The sequence below is a fragment of the Xyrauchen texanus genome, chromosome 2, assembly GCF_025860055.1.
Source record: "Xyrauchen texanus isolate HMW12.3.18 chromosome 2, RBS_HiC_50CHRs, whole genome shotgun sequence".
Classification (NCBI taxonomy): Eukaryota; Metazoa; Chordata; class Actinopteri; order Cypriniformes; family Catostomidae; genus Xyrauchen; species Xyrauchen texanus.
In genome coordinates, this window is record NC_068277.1 from 7108097 (window position 1) to 7134540 (window position 26444).

The 26444-nt window shown below is 38.3% G+C and overlaps 1 protein-coding gene across 1 annotated transcript in view; it reads left to right on the plus strand.

Moving 5' to 3' along the window:
• Nucleotides 1-26444, plus strand: part of LOC127662400 (A disintegrin and metalloproteinase with thrombospondin motifs 7) — a gene marked incomplete at its 5' end in the record, with an annotated part of 106619 nt that overhangs the window by 767 nt on the left and 79408 nt on the right. Inside the window, 7 exon segments of the mRNA XM_052153550.1 lie at nucleotides 2935-3302; nucleotides 4466-4643; nucleotides 5263-5456; nucleotides 13652-13735; nucleotides 14037-14161; nucleotides 14415-14564; nucleotides 24096-24239. Of these exon segments, the coding sequence (XP_052009510.1) occupies nucleotides 2935-3302; nucleotides 4466-4643; nucleotides 5263-5456; nucleotides 13652-13735; nucleotides 14037-14161; nucleotides 14415-14564; nucleotides 24096-24239 (1243 nt within the window).

The following is a 26444-nucleotide window of genomic DNA, read 5'->3' on the forward strand; positions in this document are numbered from 1 at the left end:
TGCTATAATGTAAAGAAGCATTACTGAATATTTATCACATCACTGTTCTCTCAAGCCCTTTGTGTGGTTATGGGTTATGTTTACCCTGACAGAGCATGCCCCCCATTACAAATATAATGACATTTTAAGGCAAGCATATCAAGAAGTTTTCTCAGGGTAACCCCATATGACATTAACAAAATGTTGCTTTTTATTAAAAAATTCAATATATATTTTTTATTCTTCACAGTCTCTTGAGGGTTGAAAGGTGTTCTCTCTGTTATGTTTTTAATAATTGTTTTGTCACATGACAACAAAATGGCTACCTACGTGTTGGTTACATCCAAGTGTGCCGCACAAGCCCTCAAAAGTGAAGCCAAAAACGCCTCGATCGCCCCCCCGGTGACTGGTCCTAGTATAGGTCATAAACCCCGCCTCCCCATGTTATTCAACGGGACGTGAGACCAACTAAACAATTAAATTACACTTCACATATCTTTTTTCCAAAGATAGTTTCTGTCATTTACTGTCGTTTCTATCACGTTGATGTAATTTCAAGTGTTTGTTTTCAAAATAAGTTTGTTTTTAGTTATTTGATGCTATAAAAACGGTGCTGTGACATCATGATTGACAGCTGTGATTGACAGGTTCTCTGAGCGAAGTAGTCACTGAAGCACCAACAGACTTTTTTTCGGGATCTTCGGAGGACTGAGGAGATTGGAGCTTTAAATGTAATATCTACATTTCTATAATTAATTATTTCACACCGTCATAAGTCAAAAGTCAAAAGTGCAGGGGCATGTGCTTGCGATTTATTCAGCGAGAGTGAGGGCGGGGCCTTGATTTCGCGGCTTTACTTCCTGTTCACTACTGCGCAGGTCTGGTCCTGAAATCGCAACTGCGCAGACTCGAGTCCCAAGATGTCAGCGCCATATCGGGACACTGGCGGCTTCAGTTCTCACCAATGGAAAAGAGCGAAGGGGCGTCGTCCATCTTTTTTTACAGTCTATGGTTACATCGCATGAGTTTGATTTTTGATGGACAAAAGTCTTTCAAATATTAATCATAATTTAAAAACAAATTAATATTATTATTTTTATATAAAAATACTGCGCTACTCATTGCAAAAAAAATAACAATTCTCAAGAATTTCAGCCTTTAAATGTGCAGTATGTCAGATTCAGAAACCCTTGTTATTAGTGACACCTGTGGCCATTAAGTGAACTGTAGCCAGATACCTGTTGCTCACGCTCGTGCACACACTCCATAGGAACGCGTGCATTGACCAAAACAATGACGTAACCATGACTTCACATACAAAGAGACTGAGCGTAATTCACCGGCATCATGCTGACAGATGAGGTAGCATAATTAAAATATATTATATTTTACTCTCCAGTGCTGGAACAGGGCTAAAACAAAGTGTGAATATAGGTCTGTCTATGCCAGACTGTAGTTTGAAGTAATCACTTTTCTTTGCATGATACATTGACTTTATTTATACGATAGCTATGTCAGCGTTAGCTAGCTTTATCAATAGCTGTTAGCTACATTTGGTGGATGATGATGGTAGCTGTTTATAAAATAGACTGTACATTATAAATATGTTGACACAATTCAGTATTGCATACTGAATTCCATCACAACTGACATTTTGATATATTGATGCGCTAATGTTTAATAATAATAGATATTTATTTAGTAAAAATAAATATCTAGTAAATATTTTCTGTATAACCAAGTTACGTTACACTAATGGAGTCGTTTTGCATTATCTTGAATATTGTCTAGCATTCATTTCATGTGTTATTGTAGTTTACCTTGCTGAATAATTACAGATAAACATTGTTTATGACAGTTACTGTGCAGGCAAGCTCAAGTTAGCTAAAATTACACAGAATAGTCCTTATGGCACTATATTTCACTTGCTTTGCAGTTATGTACTTACTTGTCCAATAAGAGGAACGGCAATTCAGGGCCGGTTTTGGTCCCCAATACTGAACGAAGGTTCCTCCAGGAATCAAATGCCCTGCCGATGTTCACTCTAGTTTTCGCTCGACCACGGTCACGTTCCCGCTTAGCCAGATGGGATTCAGTAGATACATTATTTTTTTTTTTGCCTTACTCTGAGTTTGTGTAGGAGTCGGTGTTGTGCTGGCAGCTGGACGTTTGTTGGATTCTATCTCTAAAATAATGTTACCGAGTGTTCAGTTTGTTGTTGCTGTTGAATAGCGGAAGAGACGCACTGAAGCAAGGCTCTCGGGAGCATGCATAGTCACATCCTTTGGATTTTCCCGGCAAAACCGACCTGCTCCCTTCGCATGAAAATAAGCCTACAGGCTTTAATTGGCAACATAGGAAGTCCGGGAAGGGCTCATTTTTTAAGTTGCGTTACAAGCCGTTCACACATTGGCAAAACAAAAGGCAACTATTGCATGAAAATGGTTACATATTGCACCATTATTGATAGTTGTATTTTATTTTTTTGCCATCCGTATGGTTACACCACATGACATTTTTTAATACATGACCTAGAAAAAAAATATCAATATCCCTCTGAGCTCAGGAACTGAAAGCATGTTCATCCTAGAAGAGATGTATTCAATTAGTTGTTATGAGTGAATTGCATTTTTAATATATATTTACAGGTTTTTTTCTCCACTTCAGTCTCGCTCAGTGGGAGTCATGCTATCTGTTGCAGGGCTTCCTGTTCTTCTATTCTAACCTGTTTGCAAAAGGGAATATTTGGGAATCTAAGATGTATATTTCCTATTGACACACTAAAGCTGAAGATATAAATAACCATCTCAAGACAAACGTTTTTGTAAAACATCTTATGTGGTGAAGACTTTTGCACAGTAGGCCTACTGTATATATTGTATATTAGAACAATAGAATGAATGTACTTTAGATGTGTGTCTTCTATGTACTTAAGTTACCCTGTTGTTTTTGTAGATGGTTCTCTTGACGGGCTTCCCAACTACCAAGTTGTTCATCCTGTCAGAGTGGATTCAACTGGACATTTCTTGTCAAATCACGTGTCCCACCGTGCGAGTCGAATTCAGAGGAGAGAGACGGCAAAAAACGCCAAGAACCTTGCCCAAGTTTTCTACCATCTGCAGTATGGTGGGCATGACCTGCACTTTAACCTTACCCTAAACTCTCATCTCCTGGCACCTGGCTTCATTACAGAGCGGAGATTTGGTGGCCTGCAAGGGTCTACGTTACATGGCCATAGCCATTCTCTCTGCTACTTCCTGGGAGATGTGAGGAGTAGTACACTGAAGACAGGTCAAGCAGCTGTGAGCACTTGCAATGGCTTGGTAAGTCCTTATATGGCTGCCATTTTATATTTCACAGTACAGTTTAAAATGTGGAATTATTTGATCTAACACTGATCATTTGTTTCTCATTGCTTATGCATCTACCTATTGCATCTTAAGTGCTTCATAGTAAGCAAGGCCATAAAAAGGGTACAGTGGGGTTAACACGGTCAGTTTAACAGATTTGCTTGCACATGGTTAGCGACCTACTAAAGAGTCTTAAATATCTATTTTATGCAATAAATGTTACTTGTTTTATATTGTACAAATCCTAAAACTTAATTTCCAGGTATAAATGAAAAATAAATAAATCCAGATTTTCTGTGTGGTCTCAGACTTTTCAGACCTGGCTGATTCAAAGACATCTGTTACAAATGATAGATGTATATTTAATCAAAATGCAAAGCAAATTGTTGATCTGTAGTTCTACCATTCTGATTACAATACCTTAAATAACCTATGAAAAATGTCCAAATATAAGCAACCAGTTTCTGCCATGGTGTTTATACTTGCATACTATTGTTTGTACTGATGAACGTGGTACCTTCAGGCATTTGGAAATTCCTCCCAAGGATGAACCAGACTTGTGGTTGTGGATGTCTAAAAACAAATTCTGAGGTCTTGGCTGATTTCTTTTGATTTTCCTATGATGTCAAGCAAAGAGTCACTGAGTTTGAAGGTGGGCCTCAAAATACATCCACAGGTAACCCTCCAATTCAGTACACCTCCTATCAGAAGCTAATTGTCTAAAGGCTTGACATCATTTTCTGGAATTTTCCAAGCTGCTTAAAGGCACAGTTAACTTAGTTGATGTAAACTTCAGACCCACTGGAATTGTGAAATAGTCAATTAAAAGTGAAACAATCTGTCTGAAACAATTGCTGGAAAATTTACTCATGTCATGCACAAAGTAGATGTCCTAAACGACTTGTAAAATCTATAGTTTGCTAATATAAAACCTCTGGAGTGGTTAAAAAATGTGTTTTAATGACTTATTGCTGTATATGACTTTTAATGACTTAAACCTTAATGTATGTAAACTTCTGACTTCAACTGTATGTGCATTGCATGACCAACAAAACAACCTAAGTGAAAGGAGTGAAAAGTGATTACGTGGGTGTTTAATTTGATGTCAGTTTGCTTTGACCTTCCATTCTTTGTAGACAGGGCTGTTCAAGCTGTCAGAAGAGGAATTCTTCATTAGTCCGCTGAAGCCGCCACAAGAAGACTCAGCACCACAGGCTCATGCCGTCTACAAGCGACATGCTGTTCAATCAGAACAGCAGCTGCTGCAGCCTTTGTTAGAGAAGCAAACAGCTAGTGCGACCTGTGGGGTCAAAGGTAAGGCCCTGGGGTTCAGGACTCATTGGGGCTGAATGGTTTGATTAGATGTGACCTTTTAAGCCAGTGTTTCTTACAGGAATACTCCGGGTTCTAGACAAGTTAAGCTCAACTGGCAGCATTTGTGGCACAATATTGATTACCACAGAAATGAATTGACATGTCCCTTCTTTTCTTTAAAAAATCAGAAATCTGGGTCACAGTCATGCACTCACAATGGAAGCGAATGGGGCCAATAATCACTGTTTCAAAAGTATAGCCACGAAACATAAACATGATGATAACATGATTTTTAGTGTGATAAAATAGGAAAATATGGTAAATGCATTAACAGCAGCAGAAGTGTGATTTACCAGTCTAACACATGGAACACAAACACAGGGCTAAATGTTGTATTAGTATTACCCATATCACCAAGTGACAGATTAATTAGTGCCAAAATAATGGGGAGTTTGATTGGATGCACAGCCTTTGACGTAAACAACGAAAGATATGGCAGGCAATTTCTCCTCCTTGTTAAAAGTTTTTATCCCAACTATGCATTATTAGCTGCGACCCACTAGTTGAGAACCACTGTTTAAAGCATTACAATAATCCATATAACCGCATCAATCTACAGATCATTGGGGAGGTGTAGATCGAGTGGAAAGGCATAGAGAGCGCTGGGAGAGACGGCAACATCGCAGACGGATCAGACAGCGCTCTATAAGCACTGAGAAGTGGGTTGAGACTTTGGTCGTTGCTGATCCTAAAATGGTGGAGTACCATGGTAGCAAAGGAGTCGTGAGCTATGTGCTGTCTGTCATGAATATTGTGAGTAACAAACCTACCTAATAATAATAATAATAATAATAATAAGAAGAAGAAGAATAAGAATACTAAGTTGTGCTTGCTATTATGGCTCAAAACTGATTTGACAACCCCTAAATTCAGAACTAAACTTCTATGTGTACCTCGTCCCACAAGTTTGTGCTACAGACATGAATGAAACTTAAAATTGTGTGGCCTGTTGAAAGGTGTGTTACTCCATTTGTAAACCATCAGACTTGTTGAAAAAGTGTGCAAAAATTCTAACAACATTTTGTAGGAGGGAGCAAAATATCATAGAGGTCCTCTTTTGACTTGGCCTAGTAAGCAACCACTTAGCAATCACCCATAACATCCTAGCAACCACCTTGCAACCACTCAGAACACCCAAACAACTGCATAACAATGTGTTAAAAACCACTGAGAACATCTTATCAAGCACATAGGAATGCCCCGGCATCCCCCCACCACATAACCCTAGCACTTTGGCTACAAGTTTGTAATGGACCAGTGCTACTCACGTTTTCTTCAGAAAATTTAAAACAAAATAAAAAAATAAAATAAATAAAAAGCATCAGTTGATATCATTACTAGGGATGTCCCGATATCAATATCGGTATCAGGTCCGATACTGCGCTTATGTACTTGCACTCGTGCTCGTAAACATTTTCTGATACAAAAAAACGATACCATTTGACTTATTAATGTCATTCTTTAAACATTCAGCGCACAAATGAAAATCACATTATGACAGTGTGATTATTAAACTGCAAAGGCTGCGATTTAATGAGATAAATATATAGTTTGCATGTGCTGTGCACTTCTAAATGTGTGGAGCCAGTGTTGTTCTGACATAAAGACACTATGTGCTCACACCTTTTAGAGCTCCTTGACCCATACACAGAAAACACCACCCACCAGCCCGCTCGGTTCTCCCGATAGGCAGTTCACCCCTGATCGTCCCCAAAGTGTGTCGGCCCACCGGGAATATGCCAGATTACCAGTCCAGCCCTGAGTTACTGTATGTAATATTCACTGTAATACTACTACTTCTACTAATAAATGGAGGAGTGGTGGTGGTGTAGTGGTCTAAGCACATAACTGGTAATCTGGTAATCAGAAAGACACTGGTTCGAGCCCCACAGCCACCACCATTGTGTCCTTGAGCAAGGCAGGGATTGCTCAAGGTTGCTCCAGGGGGATTGTCCCTGTAATAATTGCACTGTAAGTCGCTTTGGATAAAAGAGTCTGCCAAATGCATAAATGTAAATGTAAATGTAAATCAATAGTAATTGTATTCTATTTAAGCAATATCTCAAATGCCTGTATGTGATGCTCTGCTATGCAGCACTATATTTGACAAAATAACTCCAATGTTGTGTTTTCGATTGTGCTGTGAGGTTCTGTGTAAAAGCACAGTAAAAAGGAATTATTGGTTCTTGTTCTCAAAAAAAAAGGTATTGTGACATCTCTAATCTTTACTGTATTAATACCCAATGTCATACAGACATTTCAGATTACCCAAGCCTTTTCGCAACAGATTCAGTGCACTAGAGATTGATGGGGAAAAAAGTGCACTTTAAATCAAGAATGTTCATGCATGATTTCCGGGTCGTTATTTATAACCGTTTGGGTCCATTTGACACAAGTAAATAAACTCTTGCTTTCTTCCCCGTTTATGATATATTGTGTGTTTGCATCAAGTAATTATGTTCCATTAAACATTATGTTATCCTTTATTCGTACCTAATCTAAAATGCATGTAACATTAGTATTATATTTCTGTTTATATATGCAGCCATACATATAAGCCAAATCACCTTGGTCCTAAATGTAGCTGTGACTTTAGTGCTCAAGTCTGGTGCATGTCTGTGCTGTCTAAATTAAGATCGTTCAGTAAAAACCTTGAATCTTTTTTCTGCATGATTTTGAAAATACTGTAATTATGACTCATTGCCAAATAATCGAATCTTGATAAAATGTCAGACTTCACAAATCTAATCGTTGTCGCAGCAAATATTTACACCCCATTTCCTACTTTTTAGCAGGCTGATGTTTATATCAATTATGCAATTGTGAATATTTGCAGTAGACTCTATGATTAGACTTATTTTGAAAGACTATAACAATGCCAGGCATGTTCCTTCTCCACAGAACTTGCTAAGAAAGAATTCCAAGTTTCCAAATCCACACCTCTCTTTTGTATTCTCCACCCTGGTGTTGTTTCAGATTTTCCTCATTTCCTCTGTTAAAATACCACCTCACTGACTCTCTTCTCCTCAAATGGCTACAACGAGCCTGTAGGCAATCCTCATTCTGTTAGTTTCTCCTGAGCTGGATCCAAGTCATCTGACCTTGTTACAGTCTGTTAGGTACATTTTCCAAAATATACTCACCGTGCTATGTCTGGCTTCTGTATCTGCGGGGCATGCAAAGGAAAAGCCTGTAGGAAAAAAAGGTTTTCCATTCCAGACAGCTGGTTGGTATTGAAAGACATTCTATAAAGGGGAAACATTCCATTATCCGCAGTTTCCTCACAGGCAGCTAGTCTTACCGCTTACAACATGCGTTGATGAAATGCATGAGTGTTTAAGTATGTCATTATTAAAACTTATTGTTATGTATTGTTGAGCATGCTGAGGAGGCAAACATTCTTACTTTTTTCTTTTTTAATTTTTATGCATTTGGCAGACACTTTTTTCCAAAGCGACTTACAGTGCCCTTATTACAGGGGCAATCCCCCTGGAGCAACCTGGAGTTAAGTGCCTTGCTCAAGGACACAATGGTGGTGGCTGTGCGGATCGAACCAGCAACCTTCTGCTTACCAGTTCTGTGCTTTAGCCCACTACGCCACCACCATTCCATTCAAAGGCTAGCTTTCTCGAAGTGGCGAATATAGCTGTGAAACAATGAGCATGTTTACATGCACATTCTTCTTTTATGGCTTATTATGATTAATAAGCCAACAAAGTGTGTGGTCATGTACAGTAAATGTGTTAAACCGCTTTAATCGATGTAAGGTCATAAATGGCTTAAGAATAAACCGATTGACACAGGTAGATTTTTGTCCACTTCCATGATTTTACATTGCATATAAACCGCTTTACTGGCATTCTTTTCATTGTTATTTTTATCCCCTTTTCTCCCAATTTGGAATGCCCAATTTCAACTACTTAGTAGGTCTCTTGGTGGTGCGGTTACTCACCTCAATCCGGGTGGCAGAGCACAAGTCTCAGTTGCCTCCGCTTCTGAGACCGTCAATCCGCACATCTTATCACGTGACTTGTTGTGCATGACACCGCAGAGACTCACAGCACATGGAGGCTCATGCTACTCTCCGCAATCCACACACAACTTACCATGTGCCCCACTGAGAACGAGAACCACTAATCACAACCACGAGGAGGTTACCCCACGTGACTCTACCCTTCCTATCAACCGGGCCAATTTGGTTGCTTGGCAGACCAGGCTGGAGTCACTCAGCACACCCTGGATTCGAACTTGTGACTCCAGGGGTGTTAGTCAGCATCAATAACTCACTGAGCTGCCCAGGCCCCACGATTTACTGGCATTCTTACTGGCTTATCCTGTGAAGTGTTGTGCACATGCCTCTTCACAGTTTGATGTCAGAAGAAGAGAATAACTCAATTATTTAAACATTATTTTTTTTTTGCTTTTTAAATTTTTTTTAAATAATCAGATTTTGGGAGTATCAGTGTATTGATGTGCATGTAAACATGCTCAATGTTTAAAGCAGAGATGATTTGTGGGTAACAAAAGTTAGGCACAAAACTTGTTTAACTTCTCCTAGCTCTGTTCTACACCCTAGTGAGCTGTCTTAAGAGCTAGTCACACCGAATGCATTTTTGTGTCCGTTTGTGCTATTCTTTCATTGTTTTTCTATGTAAACATGCGCTAGACAGACGTCTCGTAGTGTTTTCAGAATTTGTGTAGGAGCGGCAAGTTTTTTTAGATGCAAAATCAGGAAAAAACTAACTTAAACTTTTAAAAATGCATCTCGTGACACCTGCGTTCTGTTTTCCACCATTTTTCTGAATGTGGAAGTTTTACACGATTCATAACACAAGCCTGTTTTTGATTTTCGGTGTCCATTTTTAGTGGATTTTGGTAAGAAAATAAATAAATTGGCAAATCAATATGTGGCTTTCAAGTGCCGATACTTTACAGAGTCACGATGACCGTCTTTTGACAGTGCCTCATGGAGTGGGTAGATGACATGAAGTGATGGCCCGAGATTAGTTACGTTGGTATCATTAACTATTTTGAGTAGTTATTTAGCTAACAACTACGCAAATTGAGCTTAAACTGATTTTTACTCAAAAAGTTTTACTTAAAATGGTTGTTGTTCTCTGTCTGGATTGTTCGTTGTGTAGTTTTTATATTGCTACTTATGTAGACCAGAACCAGAAAATAATTCGGCACACAGGTTGGTCAGGAAAAGGTATGCTTTCGCTCCCATCTTGTATTTTAGCCTCGAAAAGCTCGCCCCCTGGTCGAATGGCAAAACATCCCATATTGAAGGCATCGTGTCATGTATTGACGGAGGGTGAAATGCTCAAGGGGGACCCCCACACCAGTCTTGACAGCAGAACAGGCCATATTGAATCGCTCAAAATGCTCAAGTATTCAAAATCTTAAATCCACTACAAAGCAATTTAACATGCCACACTAAAGTTCTCCTCACATGAAGTGCAGGAGAATTCCAGTAGATTTTGTCATTAGCATGTTGCTAAGCTAACAACACAATTTTCTAATAAGCATGGACATACCTGTAAATACATAGTATGTGCAAATATTGGCTAAAATAGTCCAGTTTCAGTTGGTTTCAACATTTTTATGTGTATTGGATATTTTTTAGTAATTAATTTTAATATATTTATAAACAACAACATTACTCGTGGCCCTGCGATGGACTGGCGACCTGTCCAGGGTGTCCCCTGCCTTTCGCCCAATGTTAGCTGGGATAGGCTCCAGCCCCCCACGACCCTGTACACAGGATAAGCGGTTGACGATGGATGGATGGATGGAACATTACTCTCCACTTTGTCCGCCATCCTGGATTAATTTGTTCATCACGATCATCACAGTGTGTTCTGCGAATGATTTTCTGTGAAAAAATTAAGTATCTTATAAGGCAGCCTGTGTTACATACCTAAATATGCTGTCTAGGCAGCTAACTAGGCTGGGGAACAGAGCTTCTGTGTTTTTTAATGAGACATGCATGCTTTAAAAAAAAATTATCTAAATTCAGTCTAAGCTTTGTAAAGACCACTATCTAGGTATCTCTCCTCTCTACTGACCAAGAGGAGTAGAAAACTATATTTGTGTAGCACATGACTGCTTAAAGGGTTAGTTACCCTCGTGTATTTCCAAACACTTATGACTTTTTGTTAAATTCACCATTCACCATCTCCTTTTGTCTTCCACAAAAGAAAGGAAGTCATACTTGTTTGCAACAACATTCAGGTTAAGTAAATGATGGCAGAAATTTCTCTTTTTAACTTTTGGAATTCTCTTGGTAAAGTTGCCCTTAGGAATGTCGTCTACACTTGTTAATTTGAAGTATCTTCAGGGGCCTATCGTCAACTAGAGTACAAATAGAGACAAATGCCTTGGGCATTGTACACCAGACTCAGTTACTATTGGGTGATTAGCCTCTTATTTGCAATTTACAGAATCAATACAGAGTATAATTGGTTGTGCCACAGGCAGGTTGATTGAGTCATCACAGTTCCCCTTCTGTCACTCACTCGACATTGTGTCGAATGAAGTGACACCAGGGGTCTTCCTTGGGAGCCTCGCGTGCCTCTGAAGTTGAGAAAAGGCCAATGAGAAATTGGCAGACAGAATTTGCATGTCCCGCCCCGGACATACGGTTATAAAGGGAAGCGGGCATGCATCTGTCAGTCAGATTTTTCAGTGACACCATCGACGTTTTCGGCAGTGAAAAGGCAGATGGAGACGATCTGTCACATCATGCTGTGGCGTCGCCAAACCAGCACACCCCGCGCCCTGCCTGCCAAGGGCGTCCCCCTGCGGCTAAACAACAGGCAGCTCCGCCTCAACCCTGGCCCAGCTCTCAGCCCCAGCGTCGAGCACCTCGCAGGCGGCGCATGCCACCCGTCTCCAGGATGCCTTCCAGGACCAGGAAAGCTCCTAAGCGCTCCCAGGCAGTCAGACGTTCACTCCGGGGCTTGTCCATGACCACTCCGTCCCCCGGTGGAGGGCCGGGAGGAGAATCCTTGTTTCCATTATTTTCATTTGCTGCACTGTCTTCGGGCTGCGGTACCACATTCTTAATAAAAGAGCGATTTCCTCACTCCCTGGCTCCCAAGGAAGACCCCTTGTGTCACTTCATTCGACACAACCTCTCGTTCCCTCCCTCAGGGAATGGAGGTTACAACAGTAACCATGACGTTTTTCTATATTGATGCCCTGAAATCCACTCTAGCTAACATACTGCTACCTTGCACCACTACTGAAGTGCAGTGGTCGATTTGTCATTTTGTTTAAGGGGGATGGTGTAGTCAAACTTTTTTTTTGGGGGTCTATTACTTATGGGTCATTGACAAATTACACCCAAAATTTAAATGAGAAACATTTTTTTTTTTTAAATCTAGTTAAAAACACTTATGTCATATTCTCAGAAATGTACACTTTGTCTAATTTGGTTTCATACATTTTTGAAAAACTTTTATAGCATTTTCAAAAAACAAAACAAAAAACTTTTTTTCAAATTGTCATGTGGTGTAACCATGAATTAAAAAGTATTATAATACTTTCTTTGCACCTTGAATACATGAAAGTATAAACAACTTATTAATTTCCAAAAAGTTTTCAAACAAAATCTTCAAGGAAATTGTTTTTTAATATAAATATTATGAATTTTTGAGTAAAAAATATCAAGACATTTTCTCAGGGTTACACCACATGAAAAAAATGTGCCTTTTCCGCAATCCACGCACAACGAGCCACGTGCCACATTGAGAGCGAGTACCCCTAATCGCGGCCTCTAGGAGGTTACCCCATGTGACTAGCATCTGGGCCAATTTGGTTGCTTAGGAGACCTGACTGGAATCACTCAGCACACCCTGGATTCGATCTCGCAACTCCAGGGTTGCTATTCCGTGTCAATATATTTTAATGAGACTTTGACCTTTTTATTTTTATTATTCATCACTTTTGTTTTATTTTAAGCCCCAGACAAAAACCAATATGACTTTAAACTCAGCAATTGATAATTATTCTTCAAAGAGGTGTTTTCAAGGAAATGGTTTGTGTAAAATTGCATTTAGGTATTTTTAATTAAATAGATCTGGACCAAAGATCTGGACGTTCCTTTATACATTATGAACACCTGGGCACAAGATTTATTAAATGAAAATATGTTTGAGCAGTTTCCATAGTTACGACGGTGAAGTTTTAGTATTATGATTTGATTCTTTTGATATTTTTAATAGGCTACTCTGGAAGAGGCAAGAGAGACGGATCACCCACGTAGTTTTGTAGTCTTATATATACAGTATGTATGCTTTCTGATATATCAGCCATTGTTCATTTTCATGGTGGTAAAATGTGATTGACAGAATTTGCAGCGTCTACACACTCATGTTTGCTGAAAGCAGCGGCCACAGTGTGTTACTTTAATACTTTGGTTATTTTAGGTGTGAATCCTCCTCTTAATAAAAATGTTCAATTTTGCTACATAATTGTCCTTCCCTCTGTTTGGTGTTGGTACATGCAGGCGACAAAGGACACAATTTCAATGTTTTTTTTTAAGAAATGTAAAATCCCGTGGCAATGTTGCATATAGAACCACGGGATTTTATACAAGACCACAATATTGTTCATTATTCTCGATGCAAAACCTCCATTAAGCAGAATTAATATTAAATTGTGTAATAAGTACATTTACGCCGGAGTATATATTATTTAGTCATTTATTTAGGGCACCCACTGGACAAAACATAAATCTGGTCCTATGTCTCAAGTTATAATGATGTGGTCTATCTGTACCACTTATTCTGTCCATTCTTGATGGATTAGTAGGTTGCATCCCATTTTGTTGTCAAGGTCATCTGGTCACCCTACTTCAAATGAAACTACATGATATTTTATTTGTGTAATTTTATATATATATATATATATATACTGTATAATTTCGGAATGCTGTTTTCTAGGTGGCAGGCTTGTTTCATGATGCCAGTATTGGAAATGCTATCAACATTGTAGTTGTGCGTCTCGTTCTGCTGGAGAAGGACGAGGTAAGTGAAATGACTGTGCAGCCTTAAGAACTCAAGCTCTAAAAATGCACATCAGAGGTTCTGAATCAACATTTGCTGCCAAGAGTCCTGGAGCAAATTACATGTAACTGCAGCATATGGGGAGTAACAAGAGAAGCCTTGTGTTACAGTGGTTTCACCATGGTTAGTGTTGACTTATATGTAAAGATAACGCCTACATCACCTTTAATCATGTGCAATTCATTAATAGCCGTTCAAAAATGTTTTTAGTGCTTCATGACATTGTTACATTTATTCCCTTTTAATGTGTTCATGTTGTCAGGAGGATCTGAAAATCACCCATCACGCAGACAACAGCCTGAATAGCTTCTGTAAGTGGCAGAAGGGCATGAACATGAAGGGCGATGAACATCCTGTTCATCATGATGTGGCTGTCCTGCTCACTAGGTATACAATCTAATTATAATTCATTTTACATTGCATTACATTTACATGTAATTATAGTACACATGGTTGCCTTTTGATTGCTGTAATTGCACCTTTTTAATTAAGTGTCTGATTAAGGTTTCCGATTTCAACAGCTTTGCAGCTTCAAGTCTTTCTGTTCTGTGTAGTTACTGAGATCTACCGTATCATACTAATTACTTCATACACTTAATCAAGGAAGATGAACAGTAATGATGTCTTTTCGTTAACACAGGAAAGACATTTGTGCAGCTATTAATAAGCCGTGTGAGACGTTAGGGCTATCTCACGTGGCTGGAATGTGCCAACCGCATCGCAGCTGCAGCATCAATGAAGATACAGGTCTCCCCGTGGCATTTACAGTAGCGCATGAGCTCGGCCACAAGTAAGTCTTATAACACAGATAATTAATATTTCTCTACTAATTTCAATCTGTTCAGTGCAACTAATGAGGATTATTGGATCAAGCATTTGCATATTGTATAGTTGCTTGCAAAATTAAGGGATTAAAGAGAATCAAACCTGTCTTATGTTTGAGCTTCTTCAAAGTAGCCACCCTTTGTCTAGAGCCACATCCACAGTAATACATTTTTGTTTGTAAACACGTTGATTTAGCTACATTTACGCCTCGCATCCACACTGAAATGGCATTTTCCTTCAATGAAAATGGAGCGATTTAAAAACGCTCTTCATTACCGTTTACTTTGGAAAAATTATGACTTTTGGAAACTGCAAACAGAGTTTTTAAACGAAATTGGATTAGTGTGGATGTGAGTTTTTTAATGGATGATGCCAATACCGATATCTAGAGAGCAGGGTTGATGCCGATATTTACATGACAGTATATAGTATAATGACAGCAAATCAGATGTACACAAAATTGCACTTATTTTGCACAGTTATTTAACAGAAATTGTTTGTTGTTCAATGAAAGGGCTGAAACGATTAGTCGACGTTATCGGCAACGGCGACAATAAAACATTGGCGACAAAAATTTTCATTGTCGAATAGTCGTTTGATCTCATTTAACGTAACATGAGATCACATTAATCTGTAATGATGATTCGTAAGAGCAGCACTGCAGCTCACAACTGACTGATGAGAGGAAGAATTACATTTACTTTTACATTTATGCATTTGGCAGATGCTTTTATCCAAAGCGACTTACAGGGACAATCCCCCCGGAGCAACCTGGAGTTAAGTGCCTTGCTCAAGGACACAATGGTGGTGGCTGTGGGGTTCGAACCAGCAACCTTCTGATTACCAGTTATGTGGTTTAGTCCACTACACCACCACCAAACCGATCACAGTTGCACTCTAAACTTTCCAAACAGCTTCATCTTATGTAGATTGCAAAGTACAAGGGAATTATACAAAAATACCAAATAAGTAAATACAGAAGCACTCTCGTTGTGGAATAAGTGGAGCCGGAGCTCTTTAAAGGGAACACCCCTGTGTTACATCTTAAATTCAGTTTTAATGCATTATAGCTTTATTAAAGTTCAAATAATACACAAGCAGGTCATGTAAATAACTACAAACTCCGAAACTGGCATTTCTCTGTGCAGTCAGCGCCACGTCTATGAGTTGCGTGAATCTAAGGGGGTGATTGAAACTGCATCCGCCTGATGCGCTCTCTGTCACGGGGATGCTCATACCTCGAGCCTGAACTTGTTAAAGCTAGGTTATAACGTGATGGCGTGTGACTTATTGAATCATAAAATATGTCACTGTGCATTTCTTATTGTGAAGAAAAGGCAATAAGCAGCTTTATTAATAAGAGAGATGTTTTTTCTGTGTGTGAGTTAAAGATGGATTGAAGTGAACAGAAAGGTGAGAGAGGAAGTCTTCCCCTTATTATACACTGCAACATAATACATTTATGATTTGTTTTGGCTTGTTTTCCAATAAAAATATCTAAAACTCATTTAAAACAATGTACATTTACATTAGCAGCTATTCTGCATAAGAAAATAATTGTTATCTGAGAATGTTGAATATCATTTTAAAAATGCAAATATAAAAAAAAATATGCATTCATGTGAGAAGCAGCATTTAAGATATATAGACTTGCTTTTAGAGAATAGATCTTGAATACAAGTATATTTTGTCTTTACTGCACTCGCAGAAGAATAACCAAGTGAATAAATACACGTATATACAACATACACTTACTGTATATTTAAGATACATCCTCTTAAAGCAAGTTTAAATATCTTATATGTTGCTTCTCAAGTAAATGTTTCTTGTTTTAATGATTTTAAATGGAAAACAAGACAAAAACACTTAATAACAATAGTTTTTTTTCTTTATTTCTTTACTGAATTAAACTTAATAAAACTTAGTTTTCCCCCTTTATTTCAGTGAATGTCATTTAGAGGTATTTTTAAAATATGATTTTGTCCTCTTTATTGTTAGTAAGCATATTTAATTCAATTAAGTCGGGGCACAAGCTGAATAATTGGTTAAGAGCTAATGATTAACTGTCGCAATAATCGCAGAATAGTCGAATAATCGGTCCAATAATCGTTAGATTAATCGATTATCTAAATAATCGTTAGTTGCAAATGACAAGGCTTTTGATAAATTTGAGCCTGAGATGGGGGGGTAACTAACACTTCTGTCAGCATTTACATGCACAGTTATAATCGGGCTACAGTGTTTTTTGCATAGTCAAACTACAGTCTTTATAAGTTTATCCAACTATACATAACACAATGTGTAATTAAACATTTGAAAGAAGAGCTGGTTATACACGTCACATCGGTCTTTCAGAGCACACACACAATTTCAAAGCCAATTGTGGCCCTATTGATGTGTATACAGTGATTTTAAAGAAACTATTCGGACCCCTTAATGTTTTTCACATTTTGTTGTTTCACATCAATCTACATTCCATACCTCATATTGACAAAGCAAAACCCAGATTTTTGAGGTTATTAAAAAGAAAAAAATGAAAAATCACATTGACATAATTATTCACTCTGTACTTAGTTGAGGCACCTTTTGGAAGTCATTACAGCTTCAAGTCTATTTGAATATGATGCGACAAGCTTTGCACACCTGGATTTGGGGATTTTCTGCCATTCTTCTCTGCAGATCCTCTCAAGCTCTGTTAGGTTGGATGGGACCGTCGGTGGACAGCCATTTTCAGATCTCTCCAGAGATGTTCGATTGGGTTCAAGTCCGGGCTCTGGCTGGGCTACTCAAGGACATTCACAGAGTTGTCCTGTAGCCACTCTTGTGTTGTCTTGGCTGTGTGTTTAGGGTCGTTGTCCTGTTGGATGGGGAACTTTTGGCTCATGCTGAGGTCCTGTGCTCTCTTGACCAGGTTTTCATTAAGGGATATCTCTGTATTTTGCTGCGTTCAGCTTTCTTTCAACCCTGACCAGTCCCCGCCACTGAAAACACCCCCACAGCATGATGCTGCCACCACTATGCTTCACCTTTGGGATGTTGTTGCGCAGGTGATGAGCAGTACCTGGTTTGCTACAGATATGACACTTGGAATTGAGGCCAAACAGTTCAATATTTGTTTCATCAGACCAGAGAATCTTGTTTCTCACAGTCTGAGATTCCTTTAGGTGCTTTTTTATGTGTCTTGCACTGAGGAGAGGCGTCCGTCTGGCCACTCTGCCATAAAGCCCAGATCGGTGGAGTGTTGCAGTGATGGGTTCTTGGTCACCTCTCTTACCAAGTCTCTTCTCCCCTGATTGCTCAGTTTGGCCAGGTGGCCACCTCTAGAGTCCTGGGTAGGGTTGCACCAGTTGTGCGTAAGGTCTCACGTACATTAGAACATAATGTTCACACTAAGGGCTTAGTAAATACTAGTTAGTTTGTAAATAAGTCAGTGCTTAATTTGGTTGCACCAACTGTTCTTGATGCAAGTCTTCACTAGTACGGGAGTGGTGGTGGCGTAGTGGGCTAAACCACATAACTGTTAATCAGAAGGTCGCTGGTTCGATCCCCACAGCCCCCACCATTGTGTCCTTGAGCAAGGTTGCTCCGGGGGGATTGTCCCTGTAATAAGTGCACTGTAAGTCGCTTTGGATAAAAGCGTCTGCCAAATGCGTAAATGTAAATGTTAACTAGTAGGTTGTAAGCACTCCGTAAATAAATGCGTAGTCGCATAATATGATGTTTACCTGTATTGATCCAATAAAGAGCCTTCAAATTTGTACACAGAAGTGTTAAAATGCTGTGAACTTAAATTTGATCTCGTTATGGTTGATGTTCAAACATTGTTTGCTCATGTAACTGTCAGCTGTAATAAATTATATCCCCTTTAAAATACGATACATAATAAAAGTAGATTTGATAAATAGTATATTTACCATGTGTTAATAACAATATATAGGAACTGTATCTAAAATAAACAAGTGGTTATAAATAAATACTAATAAAACAGGCTGGAAAAATAGATATTTATTAATTTTAATATCCTATATGTATTTTGAATGTGTTGTAACTTGACATTGATGTAACAAAACCTGAAATTTGCACCGATTAAACAGTTTCATTCTGAAGAGCAAGATTTTTTTCTCCCTCTCGTAAATGTAAACGAGTGTAAATGTCAACATCTTACTGTATGTTGAAATGATTGATGCCTGTTGTGCAAAACATGAGCTCATTGATGTCATAAAATATCAGCCTGCTTTTTTATTCCAACCGTTACTCCTGGTTATCCGTAAATATTTAGTTCAAACGTAGAGTTACGTTCTACCTAAGTTTAATGGCTTAACGCTCAAATATTTTGTAGCGCGTAAATTGTGACTTAGTGCCCATTAATGCCACAACTAGGCTAAGTTGTAACTCTGGTGCAACAGGCCCCTGGTTGTTCCAACTTCTTCCACTTAAGAATAATGGAGGCCACTGTGCTCTTGGGAATCTTCATTGCAGCTGAAATGTTTTGTAGCCTTCCCCAGATCTGCGCCTCGTCACAATCCTGTCTCTGAGCTCTGCAGGCAGTTCCTTTGACCTCATGGCTTTGTTTTTGCTCTGATATGCATTTTCAGCTGTGAGACCTTATATAGACAAGAGTGTGCATTTCCAAATCATGAATTTGCCACTGGTGGACTCCAATCAAAGTGTTGAAACATTTAAAAGATGATTCAGAGAAATGGGATACACCTGAGCTAAATTTCAAGTGTCATAGCAAAGGGTCTGAATATTTATGTCAAGTTATAAAAAATCTGGTTTTTGCTTTGTCATTATGGGGTATGGAGTGTAGATTTTAGCATAAAGGCTGCAACATAACAAAATGTGAAAGAAATGAAGGGGTCTGAATACTTTCTGTATGTACTGTATATGCTGGATGAAGCCAACTACAATTGCATTATCTAGGTCTGTTAGTGTGACTTTGCAAAAATGTAACTGGTGCAATTTTATAAGTCCAATCTTTGAAACTTATAAAGTGCACGTAAACATACTGTGTTTATCAACCAAGCGGACACTGTATTGAACAATGCTACAATCACAAAATGGTGACATATCAGCCAATTAACTGGCCTGGATGATATATTGGTCTATCATTCTGTATAAATTGACTGTATACCATGTTAAAAAACAACTAACACAATAAATGCAGTAATTTTTTTTTTTAGCTTCCTGAAACTATACCAATGTTTTTCCACACTTCCTGTGGCTAAAATTGGCATATATAAATCTGCAAGAGGTACATCCTAGTACAGAAACTGATTGTGTGGAACAGTGCACGCTTATTCATTACACACGATGCATGTCCCAGGCATAATAAACACAGAAGTGGATTTACTGTACGGAGAATGGAGACTTCACCCGCAAGCAGGGCTGGGAGGGTTACTTTTAAAATGTAATCCACTACAGATTACAGAATGCATGCTCTAAAATGTAATTCGATTTTTCAAGGTCAGTGACTGGCAGATTTTTTTTCACTTGTTTTGACTTTAAATAAATTAATAACAAGTGAAAAAAACATCTGCCAGTACAGTAAGACAAAATACACTTACATTAAAAATACAATATATAATACATGTATGTTCGACTGTTGATTTACTTGGGAACAGGTGCATGTAAAAGGGGTAGAAATAGCATTTTATTTTAGCATAAAGCTAAATGTTCACATGACATTTTACACAAGGTTTACTATTTCTGCTGAACTATTTCTCCAAACTTACTTCAAAAACCCACAGTGTGTACACAACCACATCTTTTTTATCAATGACATCATATCCACCTTTTAAACAATATAAAAGCACCCTCTGTCTGCTCGTATGAATGTAACACATTATAAGTGTTTCACCGCTGTTCAAAAGCTCATCGGATCGCATTAATAATATGGATACATTTTTCCAACTGAATAGACAATTTTTGGAACATATTGTTTTGAATACATTTTTTGAATGCCCAATTCCCACTACTTACTATGTCGCTCATGGTGGCACGGTTACTCACCTCAATCCGGGTGGTGGAGGACAGGTTGCCTCCAATTCTGAGACCGTCAGTCTGCGCATTTTATCATGTGGATCGTTGTGCATGACACCATGGATATTCAAAGCATGTGAATCCCCGAACAACATACCACGTGCCCCATTGAGAACGAGAACCACTTAATCACGACCAGGTTACCCCATGTGAATCTACCCTCCCTAGCAACTGGGCCAATTTGGTTGCTTAGGAGACCTGGCTGGAGTCACTCAGCATCCCTGGATTCAAACTGGCGACTTCATGGGTGGTTGTCAGCGTCTTTACTCGCTGAGCTATACAGGCCCTGAATAGGCTTAATATTAAATAAAACAAATGACAATAACATACAAAGTCATCTCTTCAGTAATAAAATACTTTTTGAATGAAGCTGTATTCTGATTATAGACTATTTAAATTGTAACTGTAGTGGAATACAGTTACTAATATTTTGTAATGTAATCCCGTAACATGAATTATGTTACTCCCCAAACCTGCCCGCAAGTGGTGAGCCAGGTGTGGGAGAGAGATGGGCAAACTGCTTAATCTCTTCACATCACCCAAAAACGCTCACTCACTGTCACCATGTGCACAACAGAGACTAAACGACAGCCACAGAAAATAATAGCTTTCAGATTTTAAATTCCTCAAATAAAATTTCAGCATTCAATTTGTTTTATATCTGTATGTATAGTGTCTTATAACTAGTTATAACTGGCAATGCACCCTTTAAGTTTCTCTTGCCAATAAAGCTATAAAGTGAATCTGCCAATTTGATCCTATTATTAAATAAGTCCACTGGAAAATGGCAGTAGATTTTGCGCAACTTTTAATTACAGCATGTCCACTGATTTTATGGCATGTATACATATTCTTTCTCCCTGTAAAAATGTTTCTAATTTACCCGTGAGTAACTGAACGTTTTATCATGTACATATCTAAATAATTAAATAAATAATGACTAACCAATTTCTTGCAATTTCTTTGAGACAAAGTATAAAGTATGTATATTTGTGATTATTTTAATGTTTGTTTTAATGTACAAAGTACCATGATTCATCGCGATTAAACACAGAAAATGGTGCGATTAATTCATTTAAAAAGCTCTAATATAAAAACGTACAAGATTTTAACCAAGGTGTAGGTGTAGTGGGCTACAACCTGTGGCTCAGGTGGTAGAGCGGGTTGGCCACTAATCACAGGGTTGGCGGTTTGATTTACGGCCCACACGACTCCACATGCCGAAGTGTCCTTGGGCAAGACACTGAACCCCAAGTTGCTCCCAGTAGCAGGCTAGCGCCTTGCATAGCAGGTCTGCCGTCGTTCGTGTGTGGGGGTGTGGGTGTGTGTGGGACACAGTGTAAAGCGCTTTGAATACCGCTAAGGCGCTATATTAGTGCAGACCCTTTACCGTTTAAAGTGCTAAACTGTTAAGCAGAAGGTTGCTGGTTCGATCCCCACAGCCACCACCATTGTGTCCTTGAGCAAGGCACTTAACTCCAGGTTGTTCCTGGGGGGATTGTCCCTGTAATAAGTGCACTGTAAGTCGCTTTGGATAAAAGTGAAATGCATAAATGTAACTCTAACCATCATACCTATTACCAAAGCACCTTCTTAAACAGCATTTCTGCACACAATTGGAACCTGATTGCTGTATTTTTTTTTAAATAAATTTTTTTTATCAGATTTTTGTAAGTAATGCAGATTCCCATATCAGCTAAAACTAGAATGTTACTATATACATATGTAAATTAATCACTTTTTGTGACTGAAATCAAAGGTGTCTTTGATGAAACATGCATTAGTTCTGCAGCATTAACAGTCCACTAGCACATATTTTACTGGAGGGAGTGTAAGACCATCACACACTGAATATATCTCATTATTCTTCAGTAGAAAGCTGAACAAATCCTTCTTTTAAAACGTGAGAGAAGATAGCAAAGAGAGAGAGAGAGAGAGAGAGAGAGAGAGAGAGAGAGAGAGAGAGAATGACTCTCTGGTATCAATTACAGCTATACAGTTAATAGATGTTTTTGCTGGCATTTCTCCAGTTATATTTCATTTAGATATGTTTGATTTATTGTATATAGTTCCCTTCAAGATAATGCGATATGGTCCTTTGTGAAAAAAGAGTGCTGCCCGAAAATGGCTTTTATGCACTAATGGATGTAGGCGCAAAGTAGGAAATTTGGAAGTTGTAAGTTCTTCTTCACAGGAGTTTAGCATTGAAACATTGTTTGTTAGAAGCCATAGTAGAGACTTGTGCTTTGGGCTTTGTTTGATCTTGTGCCATTTGATCTGCCGCACATGCCTTTTTATAAATGTTTGTGATCAAACCACGGAGAGATATAAACAGTGATATCATGATAAACAGAGAAGGACAGCAGAGGTTTAGAAAAAGCTGCTTTTTTTTTTGTTTGTTAGATTAATAAAAAAAATAAACAAAAAATATTTTGGATTGTGTAAACAGAGATAAACTGAGGTATTAATGACAAACTAGCTAGATGTTTGAGCTTCACTTCATAATGCGTTTCTATGGATATTAGTTACACTAAAATAGGCCATTCCCAGAATATAAGGTAAACATTGTAGGGTTAATCACATGCAGCCTTATTATTATTATTATTATTATTATTATTATTAATAATGATGAAAACCTGAGTAATAAAAGTAACTAAATAAATACTAGTGAAAACATTATTATTATTATTATTATTCTTAATAATAATAATAATAATAATAATAATAATAATGGTGAAATCCTAAATAATACAATTTGATTAATTAATACTATTATTATTATACTATGTATTATTAATATTATTATTATAGTTATTGTTATGGAGATTTTCACCTTATTTACTTGCTAATTATTAACCATAAGCATAAGTGCTTCAATATTATTTTAACCTGTCACAATATTTTTGGAATTAAACTTTTTTTATTTAAATAGATAACTTAATATACTTTGATATCATCACACTTTTTCAATGTGCTTGTAATAAATCTCACATTATAATTGGGGAAAAAAATTGTGTATTTAAACATACTAAATATTTTTGGGTTGAACAATACGTGGTTGAAAATCAGTGCAAAAATGGATAATAAAGGCCATAGAAGAAAAATATAATTGGATCACACTGTAATATTTACTGTCAATATTCTTGGGCTTTGTGCCAAGTACAATGTTTTTTTGTTAGCTCCATATAGTAAACATAAATTACGATGTCACTCCCTTAAAAGGTTCAAACCGTTATTTGAACCTTTTAAAATGTCAAAGCATAACAGCAGAGGGTGAAGGACAAATGCTCCATTGTGGACTTGCAAATTGGCAAAATTGCAAAATTATCAAATAATTTGATTTGAGTTCAGTATGGTGTTTGTTGTATTAGTATAAGTACAACAAACTTACCAAAGTATATAGTGTTGTATTGTATTTCAGCCTCTGAGTGTCAGATTTTCTCTTCTGTCACAGCTTTGGGATTCAGCATGATGGGAATGGGAATGACTGCGAACCCATTGGAAAAAGACCCTTTGTGATGTCACCGCAGCTGCTGTATGGCACCTCTCCACCCAACTGGTCTCGCTGCAGCCGCGAGTACATCACACGCTTCCTCGAGTGAGTTCAGTTCTCTCTGTTTCTTTAACAATATTTTCTTTCAATGTGCTTTTTACGTTTTATATATAGGAACAGTAGAGACATGATAGGAAATGATAAGGTTCGTAAGGTCATGGAAAACTTGAATTTTAAGGGAATTTTCAAATTGTATTTCCATGCCTGAATGCAGTCTCTAGAAAGTTATGTTTAAAGTCCCTATAAAATTAAAATGTGACTTTTATGGGGGGGGGGGGGCTTGGTAGCTCAGTGAGTATTATCACCGACTACCACGCCTGGAGTCGCGAGTTCGAATCCAGGGCGTGCTGACTCCATCCAGGTCTCCTAAGCAACCAAATTGGCCCGGTTGTTAGGGAGGGTAATTTAAAACGTGATTGGCTCTTCCTTTTCTACACATTCCAGTTTCTTCCATTCATTTAAACACAAATTGATACATCCCACCCTAACTCCATGTATCAATTGGAAATACGTCAGTAAAGAATGGAAAACTGAGCTTGCGATGCCATATCACGTAGACTTTGAACATCTAAATGCCGTAACCATCAAGGACTGGAAAAGTCTTTACGCTGTAAAGATGAGGGAGTTTGCTGCTAGGCCACTGCTTTACATTTTTAGCTCTTGTATTCCCAATTTTTTCATCTCAATGAAAGCCTCATTTCATACTTAGTAATTTTACCTCATTTGAGAAATAACATTTAGATAAAATGGACTAAAGGCCAGTTTTGTGTGGTTTCACAAATTGGCGTAATAATTGGAACGCTGTAGTTTCTCGAATCTCATGTTTAAGGGAAGTTAATGGAGTTGGTGTGGAACATTTCTTGGCTGCATCTGCTAATGGGTGCTTTATCAGTCGTGTATTTTACCCTCCCAACAAGCTGCTTCTGTCTTCATTGGCCTTTGAATGTGTGTGTTTCCAAGAGCAGTGTGCATGGCAGAAATTTCCCAAGAAGGAACAAGACAGTGTTGATTCTACTTTCACAGTCACAAGTTTGTTGCCCTATTATATGGAGCATATTAGGGTTTGATTGCTACAGCATGGTCTTGGAATGAAATGGGGAGAAATGTTTAACACAGCTGGCAGTGCCAACAGACAGGATGTTACAATATTTAGGCCAAGCGGATTTGTTGGGAATTGAGTAATTGGTTTATCTTAGTGCTTTTGAGGCAACAAATGCTTGGGCTTACCCCTGTATCATTAGTCTCTTTGGGTTACCGACTCTTGGGCAGATGTGATTTATTTGTAAATTACTCTGAGATCATTGTTTGGATGGATACAGTGGCACTAACTGTAAAATTGCTGTTTGAATGAGTTTCGCCAATTTAATGGATTTTGACCATTGCTATTCATTCAAGGTCAATCAGTAGTTTCATTCGATATAGTGGCTCCAGAAAGTAATTTGGACACTTAAAAAATCGAAATATCATAGCAACAGATTATCAACAGTCAGCAAACAAATGATGCTAGAGCTTTTCTCAGAAATAAATGGAAGTGCAACGTAGTGCAGCGTAGTTCTAGCGGGAAGACTAGCAGCTGTACATCATCACATCATTAGCCCGGTAATTCCTAGCCAATCGCATGTAAGCCATTGCTTTATAAGTCTGCTCACAATCTATCACATTGCTGTTTCAGTGCGCTAAAACACAGGCAACCTCCACCACCCCACCACCACCAGCTGAGCCCTGTCCCGCACGGGGGAAGGCTCCTTGCCCCTGCCTCCTATCTCCGGCAGGATATGACGGTTCCGGGCACAACTCCCTCGGACCGCCGGACGGGGCCTACGCCAAAGAGAGAGACATTACTTTGTTTTACATTTATCAAATAAATGGCATCTTAAACTTCACTCAAGCCTGCATGTCTTCCCGATAGAACTTCACTTTCTTAATCTTGAGACAATGTTGGTCACTGTCCCAACTTGATTTTTGGGGGATGTATGAAGTCCATCCACTTAGGCTATACACAGTATCTGTTGGGTTATTGCAACACTCCTTGTTGCATTATATGCCAATGGTGGAGTCCAAAAATGGGGGGTGGGGGAAACACGTTTTATTTATTTATTGCGTTTTTCCCAAAAATATGAACAATATTCTAATTTCCTTTTACATCCCTTTACAAGGCCCAATATGGTTAAATCCCAGATATATGGGCTCTCAATGTTGCTCCATCCGCAAATTTGACCCATTTTCAATGTTCGAAAACCAAATGTGGGT